This window comes from Syngnathus typhle, linkage group LG2, assembly GCF_033458585.1.
Source record: "Syngnathus typhle isolate RoL2023-S1 ecotype Sweden linkage group LG2, RoL_Styp_1.0, whole genome shotgun sequence".
NCBI classification, from domain to species: domain Eukaryota; kingdom Metazoa; phylum Chordata; class Actinopteri; order Syngnathiformes; family Syngnathidae; genus Syngnathus; species Syngnathus typhle.
In genome coordinates this window covers 13262566-13281380 of record NC_083739.1, presented here as the reverse complement: position 1 = coordinate 13281380, position 18815 = coordinate 13262566, and the positions used below count along the sequence as shown (strand labels likewise).

At 40.6% G+C, this 18815-nt stretch overlaps 1 protein-coding gene across 2 annotated transcripts in view; it reads right to left on the bottom strand.

Moving 5' to 3' along the window:
* LOC133144914 (cadherin-4-like) overlaps positions 1 to 18815 on the bottom strand; it is a 150097-nt gene that overhangs the window by 26021 nt on the left and 105261 nt on the right. For both annotated transcript variants that reach the window (XM_061267975.1, XM_061267966.1), the window contains exons 6-9: positions 8959 to 9114; positions 6486 to 6630; positions 4600 to 4772; positions 91 to 228 (exon numbers count right to left, since the gene is read on the bottom strand). In XM_061267975.1, the coding sequence (XP_061123959.1) occupies positions 91 to 228; positions 4600 to 4772; positions 6486 to 6630; positions 8959 to 9114 (612 nt within the window). The remainder of the gene's footprint in view (positions 1 to 90; positions 229 to 4599; positions 4773 to 6485; positions 6631 to 8958; positions 9115 to 18815) is intronic.

Sequence of the window (18815 nt, the reverse complement as noted above, 5' to 3'; positions counted from 1 at the left end):
AATTTAACGTGATTTTCGGATTATAAGGCGCACCTAGAAATCCTTGAGTTTGCTTAAAAAGTTGCTTTCAAACAAAAGTCTGCAACTCACCGTTCTGGAGGTCAACATGGGCGGGTTGTCGTTTATGTCGGTGACAGTAATGATGGCGGTGGCCGTGTTGGAGAGACCGAAATTCAGGTTGCCCTCCATGTCTGTGGCTTGAACGATGATCGTATACTGGGACACTTTCTGTGAAGGTGAAAATAAAGGGCAACAGTGTGCTTAGTGTTCGGTTTGAGGTACACAAACAACTTGCCCGTGCTTAAAACTCTCAATGACAGGCTTTTCATCTGACGGTATTGTAACCTCCTAAACTTGGCTTCATGCAATCTGCAAGCTGTCTTCTCACAATAATGTTATCAGAGACATCGCCAAATTCAGTGTCACTGACGGGCAGATGCGGAGAGACGGCTACATCAGACGAAGATTAATAGACGATCTGTGGAGCAATAGAATTAGGAATGATAAATGCTCGTTCACATCTTGAATGACACAATGTCACTTAACTGGAAGATGAAAAATGTGGCTGCTGTTGTAGTTTTGTATGAGAGCTATGTTGTGAACGTCTGCATGTGCAGCCCACTCTCTGTCTTGCCAACCGTTCTTCTTCTACCCCCCCTCCCCCCTCTGTCTTTCCTACTGTCCCACGGTGCAGTTAATGGGCTGCGGGAAAGATGGAGCCCCACGACAGACTGGATAATGTGTCTTGTCACTGAAATTCCAAATTACATTTCCAGTGTCTCTCTGACCTGCTAATTACAAAGTAAATATCCCAATTAGGCCATGACGCCACATCAGGAAGGTTAGACAGCTTCTTTCGGGCTTTTGCCGCTAGACGAGATGCTGAACTTTACACACACACCCTCATTACCTCACGTGCATAAACACACCACTCACAAACATGCCCGCACACACATATCTCTTCTTTGCGAGTCTTGTTTAGTGGTGGGGTGTGCTTGATTGTCCCATCAGCCAGCGTACGGCATGTACACAGCACTCACACTAATTAGACAAGGGAGTTATTATGTCGAGCTCCTCTGAACCTCTCAGCATAGCAACAACAGTGCAGCAACCTCAGACTTCTCTGGAGGACTGCGGTCTATTACTGTCAACATGCTTTTAAAGGTCCAAGGCAGACCATTGGAGACTTTTAGAAGAGATTCAGTGTGGGTGTTTGGAAAGCAGGACGAGACATTTCACAAGGAAAGTACACAGTCGTGGAGGGTAAGAAGCAGTAGGGGATAAAGTTGAAGCACAGGGTATGGGGATTTCCAAAAATAGAAGCCTGTGTGTGTTTTTTTTTTTTTGTTGCTTTGTTTTTGTTGTTGTTGTTTTTGTAGAGTCTAAAATCCCAAACAACGAATCGAGCGAAAGGGGAAAAGGAAGCACAGAAAGTTTCACGGTTTCAAGGGGCTGAAGTAAGTGGACCGGTGTGTTGTGAAGTCTATGGTTTGAAGATGGGATTTTTTTTTTCCCTCGCAGTTTGGGAGAATTCTCATCTGCTCGAAAAAGAAATCGCTGGAGGAGAGAAAACAGGATTGTAATTCATATAGCAACTGAGTTATACGTGTATATATGCAACCAAGCACCTGTTAATAAATGAGTTTTCAAAATTACTTCGGTGCACACATTATATGTTCAACAAAGGCCATTATCATGAATTTCGAATTTCCAAAGTTATTTTACAAAAAATGTTATTAAAACCTTTATGGAAAATTGTCCTAATCTAAGAAAGAATTTGACTGACTTGTATAATGTTCAACCCAAAATGGCCAAAGTAGCTAAACTCCAAATAAATGTTCCTTGCCTCTTCTGTGTGAGTCGCAATGTCCAGTAATGTTTGCCTTTTTCAACCTTTCAAAGGAAAATGTATACAGCAGAGGTCAAAGCTTACTATGAATGCAATAAATCAGGACGTTTTTTCAATTACTTGTGGATTTTTGCAATACAATTTTAGAACACATGAATAGCACAAACTCGCTGTAACGTGAAGCTTCACAATTTCTTTTCAGACATTCAAGGATTTTGGTTCATGAATGTTCATGTTCATTTATTCTCAACCATCTCATAGAGACACTGAAAATAAAAGAAAATATTGCTCAATAGAGTGCGAAAGAAGTTTAATTTTGAAAGTAAAGTGTATTTGCTGCTTCTGTCAAAAGCAGCCATCTTGGTCATGTAACACAGGAAGTCCACGAGCTAGAAAAACAATTTAGAGGTTCTCTGAATGTTGCAAAGGCTCTAAACCTGATTCAAACGTTTCTTGACATGATGCCTGTCTGTCTCCACAGGTTTCACTTCATGAATGAACAATTTGTACTGTTTGCTTTGATTAAATTGCACTTCAGAAAAGTGTTTGTGTGCTTCTGCGACTACTTGATGCATGATGCTAGAAAAAGTCAATAGCTTCACGTAACTCCGCTCACATAGCGCACATAGAATAGCGCAAGCACACAACGGCATGAAAATGAAGAATCAAAAAAGCTCGATTTTTTTCAACCGGGGCGCAGGGAGTCCTAACCGGGTCGCCGACCCGGCTCGCCCCGGCTTGGCTACGCCACTGGTTATGCAGGCTCTATCAGCGGAGATATTTTCACCCCGTGTCCGGCTCCCATCCTGCTGGACGCATATTACGTTCCCATCTTCAATATCTAAAATTTACCCCAAATCTATTCTTGACTTTAAAGCCGTTTCATTTCATCTTCTGTTCCCTCCAGCATCTTCTGGTGTGTCATTTATCAAGTTTAGATGTTGTCATTACATGTTTTGTTTTTTGTGCAGACAGACAGATGTCAAGGGCATTCCTTCTCCACTATTCACGCTCTATCTTTACCGTACATGCATGAGACACAGACTCGCGAGTGGCCGTCTGTAGCGTGATGTGTCGTTAATAGGTCTGTCAGTGGTGACAGGTAGGGAGGAGGATCTGTCTCACGGCTAAGTCACCGCCACGAGTCTCACAGTCTCAAACACCAAAATAAACATCTTGTCACAACTTTTCATGGCTCCGCAAGCAATTTGACTGGAGAAGGACAGTATTCAGAAAAAAGTGCGGACAAACTGCATGTGTGGGGTTATAAAATGTGTCTTGACTTTTGGACAGCTTTTGGGATTACTCCATAATAATTTGCAGAAAATATTGTGATGTGTGCCACGGGCCAGGGAAGAATATTACATTTTGGGGTTGATCCACATTTCTAAAGATTTCCTCCCTATCACTCTCCTGTCGTTTAACATCTTGGAGTGGTTTTGATGTAAAAATATTATGGCATTCATATATCACAAGCTTTCGAAGAAAAATACACAGATTTCCAGTATCTGAAATTCATTTGCAATATTTTCGGAACTATAAAATCCACAGTCGTCCATCATCAAATTCCTATGTGAGATTCCACAGATAATATCCAAGGCATTTACTAGTCACCTTCACTTGCTGCTTATTCGTTGCTTCGTTAACCATAGTCCTCAGTTTGTTTAAAAAAATTATTGCAGCATAAAATTAATCACTGCATAGACGGATAGGTCAACAAGGGCCAGTTTAATGGCCACCGCGATCACCAGATCACGCACGCACGCACGGGCACGTGTTGCACGTGCTGACATTTGAATTCACAAGACAGATGTGACAACCAATTGATAATAAGGACCTCTGTGCCAAAGTGTGAAGTGCAGCAACTGCTGTAGACTATAGAAATGGCGAAATTCCAAGGGTCAGCAATTTGAGCGCATTACAGACTGTGTTTTATGGTAAGTTGCTTACATTCTAAAGATGTGGTTGCTTTGGTAACATGAAATTAAAGAAGATACATGGCGCAGAGAAAGTAAAGATTTGGCTTAAAAAATATATATATAAAAATATAAATAATATATATAAAATATAAATTATATATCTATATCTATATCTATATATACACACACACATACATATTCAAGATTCAAGATTCAAGAGTTTTTACACACACACACACGCACACACACACGCACACGCGTGCACACACACACACACACACGCACACGCACACGCACACACACACACACACACACACACATCCTCGCCTTTGAATATTTCTAGGCCGAATTTTGGTACCAGTATGGCCCTGATGCAGAGTAATTCCTGAATGAGGAATGCAATAATTTCATCATCGTCATCACCATGGTGAAGATTTTAAAATAAAAGAACATTTACATTTCAATCGCATATTGATTGGTGAATATAAAGAAATCATGTCCGAATACTTGAGGTCGAGTCTTTGGTCTGAATACCATCGAGTGACTCTTGTTAACTATATTGACCTTGCAAAAGACACACAATTCTTGCAAAGCAATCAATGATTAGGGGCGAGGCAATCAAGTAACTTCTTATTTTGAAGATATGGAACAATGATTATTCAACATTTGAAGAGGTTAAAAAATATGACTCATTGGGCACTGCAAAAAAAAACAAAATCCTTAGGGTAAATCTACTGTACCATTCTATTTATTTTGAGAATGGATTATCACTATAAATAAATAAAATAAATAAGAAAAACAAAGTCAACAGTTTTTTGATGGAATACGTACCTCTCGATCGAGACCAGGTGCCACGGTCACAATATCTCCAGTCTCACTATTGATGGTGAACATATTTGGAATGGGACTGTGCGGTGTCTGGGACAGTATTCGATAGCGCACCATTCCATTGGCCGTCGTGTTGTCATCGGCATCGAAGGCAGACAGGTGCATTACGTAGGTGCCTGATGGAGACGCATAAAATTGTGTGAGTGATTTATGAAATATACAGTGGGGAACAATGTGAAAAAAAATTGCAAGTATCGTAAATGATTGATGAACTGTACATAGGTGTGAATGTGAGAGCGAATGACTGGCGAGTCGCGACCGGGGCATGTTGTGGATGACCTTTCGGCAAAGGTCAGCATTGAGATACCAGAAATGGACAATGAATGAATGATTATAATTACCAAGGTTTTTGTTCCTGATCCTATCTTAGCCGACTTTCAATGAGGGAGTTTTTGTTTCTTTGTTTTTATTATGTCTCACATACAAAAGACAACATTGAGAAAAGAGAAAATCACCACGCGCACAGAACCTTAAAAATAACAAGTTGAAAATGTGTTATGCTTGTGTGGCAGTTCAAATGAATTGATTTTTTGCTTGAAATTAGTAATCAAGGCTCATCATCTTGAGTGGTGATATTTGGACTTCCAGACAACTTAAATTGTGAATTGTAAAAGGTAAATTATGAATGCAAATGTTTGAGACAATGCCTTGTACATCGAATTAAATTGCCAGAAATGGGAAGGAATTCTGACGGTTACATTTTTTTAATTTAAATGGGTCAAAGGGTCAGATTGTACTGTAGAGAACAAGCGAGTACAGTGTGACACCTTGAACTGTAAATGTTTACAGGTCACCTTTCAATGTTGAGGAAGATTGTCTAGTAAATGAACATTAGTTTATTTTACCTAAAATTATTCATTCAGTGGGGAAAAAATAGTTTGTTTACCTTCCACAACAATTCTGACATACTGTAACCATGGAGGATTACTCCCCACCACTCAATCTCCATTTCTGCCTGCTTCTCCCATGGCCAGTTGTAATTGACAGTGATAGTGATATCACAGTAGTGACGGCCCCTGTCCGAGGATAATTGCAACCACAGCTCCTATTTCAAACTTCATTACATTTCAAAGCAACAATTTGTAAATGACGGGGCCAGGGGGAGGCCTCACAGCAAGAAGTAGAGGAGGTGAGTGAAGAATGAAGAAGAAAAAAAAAATGGAGTGCCCCCTGCTCAATTTGGTTTAATGTGGAGGGACAATCAGTCCTTCACCCTACGTTTTTCTTGTGAAGATAAAGCGATAGATGGAAAGGAGATGAAGAATGCGTCACACATTGGCGAGGTAATTACATTAAGCCGCACTCTTAAGGGGTTTAACGCAAGCCCTTTGTGCAGGCGTCCTAAGCCGTGCCTGACAGGATTAAGTCCCTGTAATGACTCTTTAATTTGCAAACTAATTCAAGTCTGTAATTGGCCTTCCACCGAAACCACTGGAGCATAAAAAAAAATCCAAAATTCTGTGTTTTATGATTATTGTTTCGTTGAATGGCGCACACACCACATAGACTTGCTGGCTGCACAGCAGAGACGGAAACCAAGAGAGTGAGAGGAAGAGAGCAATAAGCCTGCTAATATAGCACAATGTCTGTTCATCGATTTTTTTATACCGCTTGTCCTCATTAGGGTCACGAGTGAACTAGCGCCTATCCCAGCTGACTTTGAAGCGAGGCATGCACTGAAGACAGCCAATCACATGGCACACAGACAAATTAAAGAGTCTTCAGTGCATTTATGTGTTTTGGAATGCAAGAGGAACAAATTGCCAGCAGCAAACATTCTTCAGTATGGATATCATGCTTCGATTGACTCTTTGATGCCATACTGGTACCTGGTTTTGAGCCTTCATCCACGGAGCCATTATAGACTTGGTTCTTGAACTCCGGTCTGTTGTCGTTCATGTCGATGACAAAGATATACAGATCGATGGGGTTCTCCACCTTGTTTCCGTTCATGTCCACAGCATGTGCTCGGAGCTAGAAGACAAAGTTTCAATTATGACCGATGATTGCTGATGCAGGGAGTTACTTGTGCCGAGGATCTACGTATGGCACAGGTGTCAAACCAAAGGCCAGTGGGCCAGATCCGGCCCACCACATCATTTTACGTGGCCCGCAAAGGCAAATCATGTGTTTCAACTCAATGTTTCTTATTAAAATATCAAAACTGTGAATGGTCTTCTCTTTAAATAACAGTGCGATGCTAAAACGATTTTTTTGTTTACAATCGCACATTCAAAATAAACTTTTTTTTGCACTTAAGTCATTAATGGCCCCACGAGGGAAACCATAACTGAGATGTTGCCCGCAACAAAAATAAGTTTGACACCCCTGCTCTATGATATGTTGTCTACTGACTTCATATCTAAAAGTTGTTGTTATCTCAGTAGAAAGTATAACAAGACTGTCTTCTTTTGGAAGCCGTGTCTGCAACTGTAAGTCTGAGTCAGGATCACATTTAAGGCTAACAGTGCTCTGCCTGTTTGCATCTTAGAATAACAAACACAGTTGGCTCATCACAAATTCCCCATAGCTGTGCTTGGATCAGGGAAGTGGATTTCGCCGGTAATCAAAACATGCTATACTTTTTTGACAGTTTTGCTTCCTCTGAAATCGAGTCAAAAAGAGGAATGTTAAGGATAGCAACGTGAGTAGATAGCTGAATAATCAGGTGAACACTGGGATCGGAGGATTTCCCCAGCTCCGCATGATAGGTGAAGGTCTACTTAACGGACTGAAGTGGTTCTTTCTAAAGCTGGACTCACTCGGTTCACCTTTAGTGGGATTGTTTGTATCTCCAGGCATGATTTATTCAGTGATATTCCAGTCTGCTGTAACCAATGTTGAGTTGATACTATGCAATGTTTTTTTTTTTTTTTTTATACTGCCGAATAAAAGCGCCTTATCCATTCTTTAAGAATGCCAGAAATCAAAAAGTCAGTTCAGAAATCAAAACGTCAGTGCAGCATACGAGGGCTCTCCCACGTATGCAGCAAGGTGGAATTATCAAACGGGAGGTAAAACTCGGGGAATGAAAGCTACAAGACCGACGAAGGCTCAAGGGAAGGAGGAATCAAATCGGTGAAATCACTTTTAATTCCGCTCTCGTGTATGGAGAATTGAGGTACTCTTTCATCTGAACTTGGCTGATGGGGAATATGCTTTTTGGCTACGACAGAAACATGAGAGTCAGATAAGTGAATTCGCCTGAAGGCTCATCGCAGCAGAATATAGGATATATCCGCAGGAGGATTCTTCTACTATAAGAGATGATCGTCTCCAGTAGGGCCCGTCCTCTCCTCGTCACCATTTGCTTTTATTCTCCACCTCCATTGAAATTGCATCTCCAGGTCTCCTGGAGGTTAATTTAACTTTACTCTCTTCCCTACATTGTCTGATCTGTCCATGCACTGCCATCCCATCTCGGCGGCTGAGAGCCTGGTCCTTTATCTCTGACCACTTTCCTCCCACCAGCTCACATGCGAGCGCACTCTTAATCCAATAGTACGGAGAGTTGGAGATTGGAATTATTTTTGAAAGGGGAAGTCAAGCCTAAATTTTTCTTTGTGATTATGTTCTGTGCAGCCCGACTATTCAAAACACAGTGTTCTGATTAATGTTTAATTTGTGAAGTATGAAGTAAACAGGCAAAATTCAACTACTTTTTTTCAACAATTTGGCGCACATACAACATTTTTTGAGGTTAACTTCTCTTTTAAAGAAGGTAAATCTAATTCTGAATACACATTATAGTTGTCATCATGACACCCATGAGGAGAAAAAGCAGAATGGACAGTGTCTTGTATCTGGAGACATTGTGATAGATGTAACTACAAAAAAAAAATCTTAAGAATGTATGCGGTGGCATGGTTTTAATCAGTTTTTTTAACGAAATACATAGTATTTCTTTTCCCCATCTTTTAAATGAAATTTTGTTAAACAAGTCAACTACATACAGTCAATGAGTTTCTTTTTTTTTTTTACCGTACTAAATATGTGTAACTTGTAGAACTGTAGCTCTTCCTCAGCAAATCAAGCTCATTGATTGGAGCTTCTTTTGGGAATCATTTCGAATTAAATAGGTCAGACCTGCTTGGTTAACGAGTCTATAATATGGATGTGATTTACATACTACATAAGAGCTAAGATTAATTTTGATGCCTGGAAAATAAAAGCCAATGCATCTGTGCTTAACCACATGAATCGATTACTATTTCTTGACGGTACGATGTAGCTGGGTTCAAATCTCGACAAATATTTCTCAGGCTGTTGAGTGTGTGCTTGTGTGTGATTAGATGGACTCACATGATATGACGACCGATGTTCTCTATCCAGAGGTTTGGTGACAAACATTTTTCCAAGCACAGGGTCGATGTTGAAGACCTCATTAGGTGGCTGATCAGCTCCCATCCCAGTGATGCTGTATCGAATGGAGATATCTTGATCCTGGTCTGAACGAATCTGTGGCATCACAAGCAAAAAGATTACGACACATGCGGTTACCACTTCTTTTGGTGCGATATGCGCAACTTTGTGAGGTGTTTATTATTCAAAGGCAAGCTTGTGATCTATGGCCTCTAAGTTTCATAAGTCTGTCCTTGCACTGTGATTCTTGGCAACGTCATGTTGGATATTATTCACAGAAAGCACTCGCGGGGAAAAAAAGCACTGTTATGTTGACGTGCACAGATATTTATCACAAAGTAGCATTTCAAGTCATTGCATGCTCAAGGACTCCGTTAGTGCTGCCGCACGGATCAATCTGTTTGCAACAAAAAATGCATTTCAATAATTTGAAAGAAAAAGAAGAAATCAACATATATTTATTGTTAATTTCAGATTACAGGGTACCATACTGGGAAGAATATTAGATGGACAAGGATGGCTGGAAAAGGACAGAAGCGTGGAATTGCCAATGTGAAATAAACATTTTTGACTGGGCTGCGTCATTCAACTGCACTGCAACGTCGTTTGAATGTGCTGCAAAGTCATTTGAGCGTCTTGGTGAAGCCCATCGTAAAACGTAGGCTAAATGCTAAAAACAAAACTGAGATGAGATGATGTTGAGGGCAAGGTTGAGAATAGATTTTAAAATCCCTTGTGAGAATGGGCAGAAACATGGAAAGTAAATACCAGGTGTGAACATATTAATGTAGAAGAGAGTATAGATTGTTACACACAGGTACGCAAGTGCAGCGGGCGGGCTTGTGATCACACAAGTACAGAAAACCGGTGAGCCTTTTTCCCAAATCAATAACACACTTCAGAGAAGACGTTGAAGTTGTCTTTCATCACAGCAACCAATTTAGCCTCTCGTCTGCCACACCGGGAACGACGTGCCGTTGCCCAGAAGGAGCCCGAGCAACTAATAAGGCCACGGGAAGGATGTTCCCGTACAAGACAGGTGTCATCCTATTTCTCCACGCTGGTGCAAAAAAATACCTGTCACCATCACAGACACTGCCTATCATCTTCTCATCGCCAGCAACTCGAGTTGTGCCTTCGATCAACCCAAGGTGAAATATCAGCACGGTGCAGAAGGAGACGATAAGGAGCTGTCACGATATCCCGTCGGTGCTAATTGCGCCGGTGTGTATGGGCTGTTTTCTGCACCCTTGATAATTGACAAACAGGCTAGTGGGAGTTCACCCCTGAAATGTGCACCCTCCTCACTTACTGTAGACAGATTGATTGTTAGAGAGATACTTAATTCATCCTCAAGGGTAATTCAATCCACCAGGGGACAAAGAACAGGCCAGAGAGCCAACTCCGGGTTCCTTGCGAGTTCCATTTGAAGATAAAAGCAATTATCCCACTTTCATACGTTTAAAGGCTTGTGGCTCAACCCCTGTTTCTCCTCCCCTCGCCTTGTCTCGACACTTCTCTCCCCGTCCTCCTTCCCGACTCTTTACTCTGGCTCAGTGGTCCTCCGCCCATTTCATCTGATCTCTTCCCTATGCTGTGCTCTCTCATCACTTTCACTTGCTTTGCATCAGGTCTCTGTGAGAACAGACAGCATGCATGAAAAATGAAATTACTTCAGCCCGTTAGCTTCGGCAGTACAGAATAGATTTTGCCCAGATAGGAGGTGATGGCAGTCCTGAATTCCATTGGGGGTTTTCCTGTTGCTTTTGATTTTACTCTTGTTTTCAAGCGCTCTTATTCGGGGTTGGGATTGCAAGATGTTCCATTGTGTGTGTGTGTTTTTTTTGACAATGTTTTTTTTTTTTTTCATGCAGGGCCATCAAAATATTTCTTTCGCCCATGTCCTTTGCATGCTACTGTGTTCAAATAATAAACGTCAAAGCAAGTTGTAGCACCTTATCAGTCATCTCTGAAAATTGCAGCTAGCGGAACATCATTTCAATTCATTATCTCATTTTGGGTTGTGTGGGAAATATCTAGACACTCAATTCAACGTCTCTGTGGGAATGATGCCCTCAGTCAATTATCATTAGCAGTTCATATAACGGATGGATGGATAATTCCTCAATTATATGTGTGTTGTCCATCCATTTGGCATCCTAAAGGCACGGTGGGTGTTCGGATTTCACACATTTAGCCAAAACACAAAGCTGACATTTCTTGAACATTTCATGGCTAATTATTCTCAAATAATGATATTAATGCAAAAAATTGTTTTATTGCTCTTGCGTAATCATGTACTGGAAGAAACAGTACGGTCAATCGGCATTAGATAGCAGACAGACTGAGGAATGAAAAGACGGGCACACCGTTTTGTTATGACGAGGCCGATCGGCTGTTGCGGTCTAGTTTCGGAGAATGACGCCAGAGCCAATTTGGTGTTTGGTGGGACAATCTGTCACTCGCAGACAACAAAGTCATACGGAGCTGAGAGTCAGACCTCACACGGCTCTAAAACGCAACACTACTACAAAATATGGACCCCGACAGGAACAAACAGATGAATATGTTTTCCTCAACGGGATGTTAAAGCCTGACAGACACATACGTGACAGATATTGGACAACAAGTCACAGGAGGGCTGCCTTGCTCTCAAGTGCGCCCTTCACAAGAAGCAATGTTTGGAGAGGATTTATTTTATACAGCATACAAACATTATTGGACAGATTTTATATATAGTGTGTATTGCGATCCACTATATTTTCAGCCAAAGGGAGGCTCCAGTAACAGACGATCCAGTGCAAATTGGTGTATTTCCAAGAGGAATGATTTAATTTACTCACATTTTTTTAATCGAAAATGGTTTTCTGATTCAAATAAATTTTCATTACACGCTTTCCCATTTGTTGGGACTACTCTTAATGGGAAGATTGTTGAAGCTTGCTCAAAAAAAAAAAAAAAAAGTCACAATTCAATATCTTCACTATTTTTACCACAGTGCTTTTGTGAACAAATGGTGACACAGACCAGGACTTTAATTACCTCGGTGCTTTCGGCTTATTCCGAACGATACGTTTTTATATTTAAGGCGGGAAATAAAAAAAGAGAATAATAAAGATGCGTTCCGATTTATCGAGTCGCTTGGATAAGAGGGTACGCTCAATGTGCCTTTGTGCCAGTCGAATAATAGCTTGAGGCAATGCATGCGACTATATTAAAAGCCCATCTTTCGCATTAGTCGGAATAACACGGAGACATGGAAGTTAAGCAGTCGATGACTTTTCCCGTTATTGCTGCATAAAAGTCGTCTGGTCTGTAATAGTGCAGGCTTACGGCAAATTAGAGGTGCTACTCTCCCCGGAGGTAACAATGTAATGACTCTCCCTTCTCCCGGGCACAGAAAATCAAAATAAAGCAGCAATTGTAGTGGCACACAAAGAGCAGCCCCACCCTCATGCTGTGGCGTTTCAGGGTTGGAGTGTCACGGCTTTCTATCCTCTGCCTTTGTTTCATTAGGGGATTTGATTAAATCGTGAAACAGGGGAATGTGATGGATGTATGAATAACTTCCCAAGTTGCTCCCAGAGGCTTGGACAAGGACAGAATCAAGGACCCCTTGGTACTCACGCTTCCTTCCCAGCAAACCCAATCTGGGTAATTAGAATAAAGTGCGTCAGGGACTTCAAGGATAGAAGGAGGCTACTATTGTTAAAGCCACATGCACAAGCACTGTGCACCTGTTTATGCAGAATACAAGCGTCCATGCACACCACACAGTGGCACAGAAATGTAGACATCCTGTTAAGTAGCTAATGGTAAAAATATTTCCACGCTTTCTCTGTGCTGTTATCGTACCCGCATTACACCGCGCACACTGGGCTCCACAAAAATAGGTGCAGAGTGTTAAAGGGAGAGCTAGGCTTCAGGAGGAAGACTTTCTTACTTCAGCTAGATGTCAAACTCATTTTTGTCGCATCGTATTATAGTTTCCTTCTGAGGGTCATTATAACTGTCAACCCAAATAAATGTCTCGCCCGCGGGTCAGAGTTTGACACCTGTGAGATACAGGTTGTTGGACTCCGCATCTGGGCAAATCATTTGTTATTAAAAACATTTAGGGCAATGGGCAAAGAAAACAAATTAAAGGGACATCCAAGGGCATAGTACGTGTGAAAGCAGAGTGGTATCGAGGAAAGGTGTTTTATTAGAGCAGTTGGTACGCTCGATGTTGACCGGAAGCGTGACAAAATGCAGCTGCTCGCTCCCTGCCAAATTGAAGCGATGCGCCACTTCATTGCTATCTCTCATTAACACGGGCACACATGCTCGCACTGAGGGCCAATCTGCTAACCCGTGCGCACACACACACCACACACACTTACTGTACATACACTCTCTCCAAGCAGCACAGCCTCTTGGCGAGTCAAAATATTTCCGAGGGACGTTCTGGCCTTCACTCAAGCAGGCTTGCATAGGATTCTGCTTGGCAAACTCCACCTCAGTGAGGGTCCAGCTGTCATCTTGACAAATGAAACTTGGAAGAGCAAAGAGGTGCGCATGTTTGTGCCAGTCATGCTCGCGTGTTTGCCGAGGAGTCATGGCAATGCATATTTGCCGGATCAAAAAGCGCTGGATCATGTGGACGGCATGCAGATTGCTGTTCCACACCATACGGGTACATTGATTGAGACACATTAAAACTGGCAGAGGTCACTTCAGACAGAGCTCTCTTTAAAGCTAAGATGACATAAATTATGTTTAGCAAATAGTTGAAACCACCTTAGAAAAAAAAAAGCCCCGCTGAACCATAACATTGTCTCTCATGGGCCACAATGTCAGGCATGGTGAAAGGAGCCATGCATCATTCTGTTTTTATGAACAATGTGGGACGTAAAAGCTTTATAGGGTGTTACAGGAAACAATCTTTTTCTTTTTTCCCCCTTGACATGAAGAGCAGATAAAAATGTAAAAAGCTCAAGGGAGTACTGGGCAGATACCCTTAAAGTTAAAAGACAAGTTATAAAATACTGGCAAATTTCCATCTGGTGCTTTACTGTTTATCTTTTGAGACTCGGGCGTAATGTCTTTACCATATGGGGATGCCGCTGTTTCTTTGTACTGCAAAAAGATTTCCATGTCCGTGTGTTGGCAGGTAAAGAAACTCACCACAATGGAGAGCATTATCCTTGCATGGGAAAACTTGGACCGACAAAAATAATGTGACCATGTTATTACGGTACATGCTTCCGTTTTGCTTTTCCTGATTATCTAGCACTAAGAGAGAAAGACAAAAAAACAGGAGTATGTTAAAGCAACGAAAGGTAGTTGTTTGACCTTGCACTAATACCAACCCCGCCCTGCGTTGATGGCTTCTATAAAGACAGAAGTGCTGCCTGCTCGCCACCCACCTAATAGCAGTGGACAAGACAGCACTACTGTAGTAATTGTCGCCTCCCTGCTAACATGTGCTGTTGTGTGCTTATACAAACAACTCACTAAAAATGATGATATTTATTTGACGACACAAATTTAAATGGTAATGTTGCTGATTTTAAAGGTTCTTTTGTCTTCTGTCGCTCCCATTATCTCTCAGTCTGACGTTCGTAGCATAGATAGACGGACAGGTGGATGGAGACAGACAGACGGACGGACAAACGGGATGGACGAGATGGATAGATGGACGAGATGGACGAGATGGACGAGATGGATAGATGGACGAGATGGATAGATGGACGAGATGGACGAGATGGACGAGATGGACGAGATGGATAGATGGATAGATGGATAGATGGATAGATGGATAGATGGATAGATGGATAGATGGATAGATGGATAGATGGATAGATGGATAGATGGATAGATGGATAGATGGATAGATGGATAGATAGATAGATAGATAGATAGATAGATAGATAGATAGATAGATAGATAGATAGATAGATAGATAGATAGATAGATAGATAGATAGATACATAGATACATAGATACATAGATACATAGATAGATAGATAGATAATCAGGAGTGGTAGATAACTGACAAACAAATTACTGATATAAACCAGACCCCCCCCCCCCACACACACACACACACACACAAGTTATGCCACCATCACACCCTCATGTTCTGAATATCTTCCCACCAGTTCGCTGCCCATTATTTTGTTTCATTTCTTTTGCGGAATGTAGATTTCTTTGGCTCTCCTTCATTCTGTCGATCCTTGAGGTCGCTGAGGCCGATTTCAGAGGGGAACCGCACACAGGCTGTTTGTTAAGCTGTTATTTATCTCCTTCATAAAGTGCTCTTCATCTCCTATTAAACAGCCCAGAACTGTTGCCCTTGACTCTCACATAATTCTTATGTCTTTTGCTAAGAGATGATTTACTATTTAATTTCACACCGACTCAACCCGGGAGGGAGCCTGCCTTCTGCTGCCTGATGTCATATCAGAGGAGAATGTGTTTTCCGAGGGACTTTAGGCAAAATATGCGTGTTTGCGCACCATCAGAGTGCACATGAATAAGTGGGTGGGCTGATGTAGGCCTTTTTTGTTGTTTATTTTGACTTTGGTAGAAGCTCAAGGCTTAGTTTTACGCCACAAACATAGCTGAAAAATGTTCTCTCTGTGAAATGAAATAAACCAAAGCTAAATGTGCCCTTATGCAAATGTTAACAGCAGCTTCACTGCTCTTATTTTGAAATATTAATATATTAAAACACTGTGATTATATACAGAACTCATTTAATAGGAATCTTTGTCTAAGGAAGTTAATTAATGTCAACAAAGTGGTGACATTAATTATTGTGGGAAAGTAAAGAACTTGGCACGGTTCTGCTAAGCTCAGTTACCAATTGTTAAACAGAATAATTTTTGGAGTTGATCCATTTGGCATGGAAAAATAAAAAAACAGATTTGGTGGAAAATCTTCAGAGGCATACTAATAAACAGACTGGAAATAAAACCCAAGCTCGTAATTCAATTTTTTTTGGTATGTTTGTTGCCTTTGCAAAACATTACAGTGATGTCGCAATACTTCTGGACCACCACGAACAAAAGTCAGACGTGGCGATCTCAGAATACAAAGATTCTGATGGGATGATGCATTCAAGCCGCATCATCCCATCTGAATCACGTGGCACTTTATTGTATTCCAAAATCCGTAATTCTCAATGAATCTTCTTCTGACTTTGAGAGATTTAAATCTATATATTTATTGAGGATACATTTTCCAAATTTCACACGTTATTGTTGATTATTTTGTCAAATAATAACACCAACAAAAATAGCTAACTCAAGATAGTGTAACCCAAAATTATTGAATTTAAAGGTAAGCAAATATATATATCTGTGATTAAAAGTTACATTTAATGTGCTTTCTCTGTGATACATTCCACTTTTTCCATATGAGTTCAGGTTCAATGAATAACATTTATCCCACCCCAAAACCTCCAAAAGCAATACTAAGGTCATTTTTCTGTCTCCAGAAAATGAATGATTAACATGACAAAAATGCCTCTTTGTGTAAGATATTAATGTGTCCTAGCGCGCTCACCTCCTCTCTAATAGTGTCACGCTATTCAAAAGATGGTCAAATGGTTTTCATGGTCAAATGTTTCATTCATGAGCAAACACGTGAAACACGACGGTAAGGAACATGTTCCTCTGACACAAAGGCTCCATTAGCCAATGTAACAATGTAAAGCACTCACATCTTTCTGCGTTGATGTCCTTATGCCATCACAAACTCATGGTTGGTTATCAACTTTCATGTCAGAACAGACATTTTTTTAATTGAGCGAGATTGTTTGTGACTTTTGTTCATATAAGGTTGAATACGTGGCTTCCGTTTGACAGAAATAATCTTTTTAGGAAATTATTTTTGTGTGCCAAATAAATCATCTGTGACCTGCTGTGACAATCGTTGACAGGACAAGATGGCCATCACGAAAACACAAACATTTTTATTACAGTTTGGGAACGATTGGTTTATTTAAGATTTATTAGCTGCTATGTTGACAACAACAACATATCTTAAATTTGATTTTCTAAAAGTCTCCTGTCAGCTTTACTACACAATAGGCAATTGTTTTACAAAATTACACTTGGGATCAGCTCCATTTATTGTGAGGGGGGGGGGGGGGGGAGCATTGGAGTTGTCTTCAAAAGCATACCATTAAACCGAATATGGACACACAGCAAAAACCGAACCTCCTCATTTTTGTCAGAAGAATGAATTCCTTGGGAACCATTAAAGTTGAGCCTGTGCAAATCATCATGTTGATGATAGATGTGCAGATATTTCAGTCTGGAACAATGCGGCAAGCAGACATGCAAGCCCTTGGATCCAACGCCGCTTAAATCCATCAACGTATCAATATCACGCTGTATATTTAACCAAAATGCGGTTGTTTGAGCTGGAGCAAAACTTACATCAGGGGCTTGGAACGGAAATATAGAGAGTGAATACTCCAGGAGACTAAATCAAACAAAGAGCTTTAGCTAGCCAACATGGGTTATTGAGTAAAACAAATAAAATGCTGACACGACTGTTTGAGTTCCACACCCGAATGGACTAAAGTTTCTCTATTCTCACGCATTTCGAAAGACTCACATCCTTGCAAACAAATTTTATTGTAATGATTTCAGATTGGCAGGAAGCCTGTCAACAGAGGAGCTTTAACACGTCTCAGCAGCAGCTTTTTAAATATTTTATTTAGTGTTTAAGACAGACAAGTGAACAATATTTGAGTGAAATAGGCCTTTTGTGTCCATAGAAAAAGTCTTTCAAGGTCTGCTCATGAAAAGTGAGAGCGAAAATATTGTTTTTATTAATATTACTGCTCAGTGTTTGAATGCGTTTGTGAATGAAAGGGAGGAGATGTGCAGGTACATATTTTGTTATTTTGGGGATTTAATGTGGAACTGGCTCATATTGGCAGTTTCTAATTTTATGTCCTTATATTGCTTTTTTTTATGTCAATAATTAGAATACATGTTGGAAAGCCAGTATTCCATTTTGTTTGTCGTCTAAGTTAAACAAAACTAAGTTATCTGTTCTTTTAAATACAGTTATCATGCTGGATTTTGACAAAAACAAATTTCCCCATAACTCTGTGTGGTACACAAGGATACGAAAGAGTGGGTGGAAAAGAAACACAAAAAAATGCAGCGAGTGATAAGGGAGCGTTAAACTTGCATGTTGTTTACTTCCTTGTTGACTCCACCAGAGGCACACGTTGTCCGTACTGACCAAATCAGCATGTGGCGTACTAAAAACAAAGCCGTGTGAAAATGTGACAGGTACCTTGTGGCAATGTCTTTTATTTATTTAGTTGTTTATTTATTTTTTGCTGAAGGGACAGGCACCCGGCAATGTCTTGAGACATTGCGTCTATAAGACGGGGTAAAAACAACAACAATGATCCTGACCTTTGAATAAATATTCTTTTGTTTTTCTTGGTCTCGCATTGTTGAACAGTGTGGAATTGATTAAAGAGTAATTAAAAGCTTTGAAAACAAATGTGTTATTTAACATTTATTGAAATGTGGGCTTGTCTTTTTTGGGGGGTTCATGTTTTTACATTCAACTTTAGAGGAGCAAGTGCCTAACCAGACGTGATCCTCAGTGGCACCGGATAATTATCCAGGAATTATTTTCTACGTTTTCATCTGCCCCTCTCAATAATTCATCATTTAAATTTTATCAGGGTTTTTTTGAAGAATTTTGTAGATAGAGGTTTTTTTTTTGCGTACCGCATGAAATATCATGCCCACTCTCACCCCCCCGCCTCCCCTCCC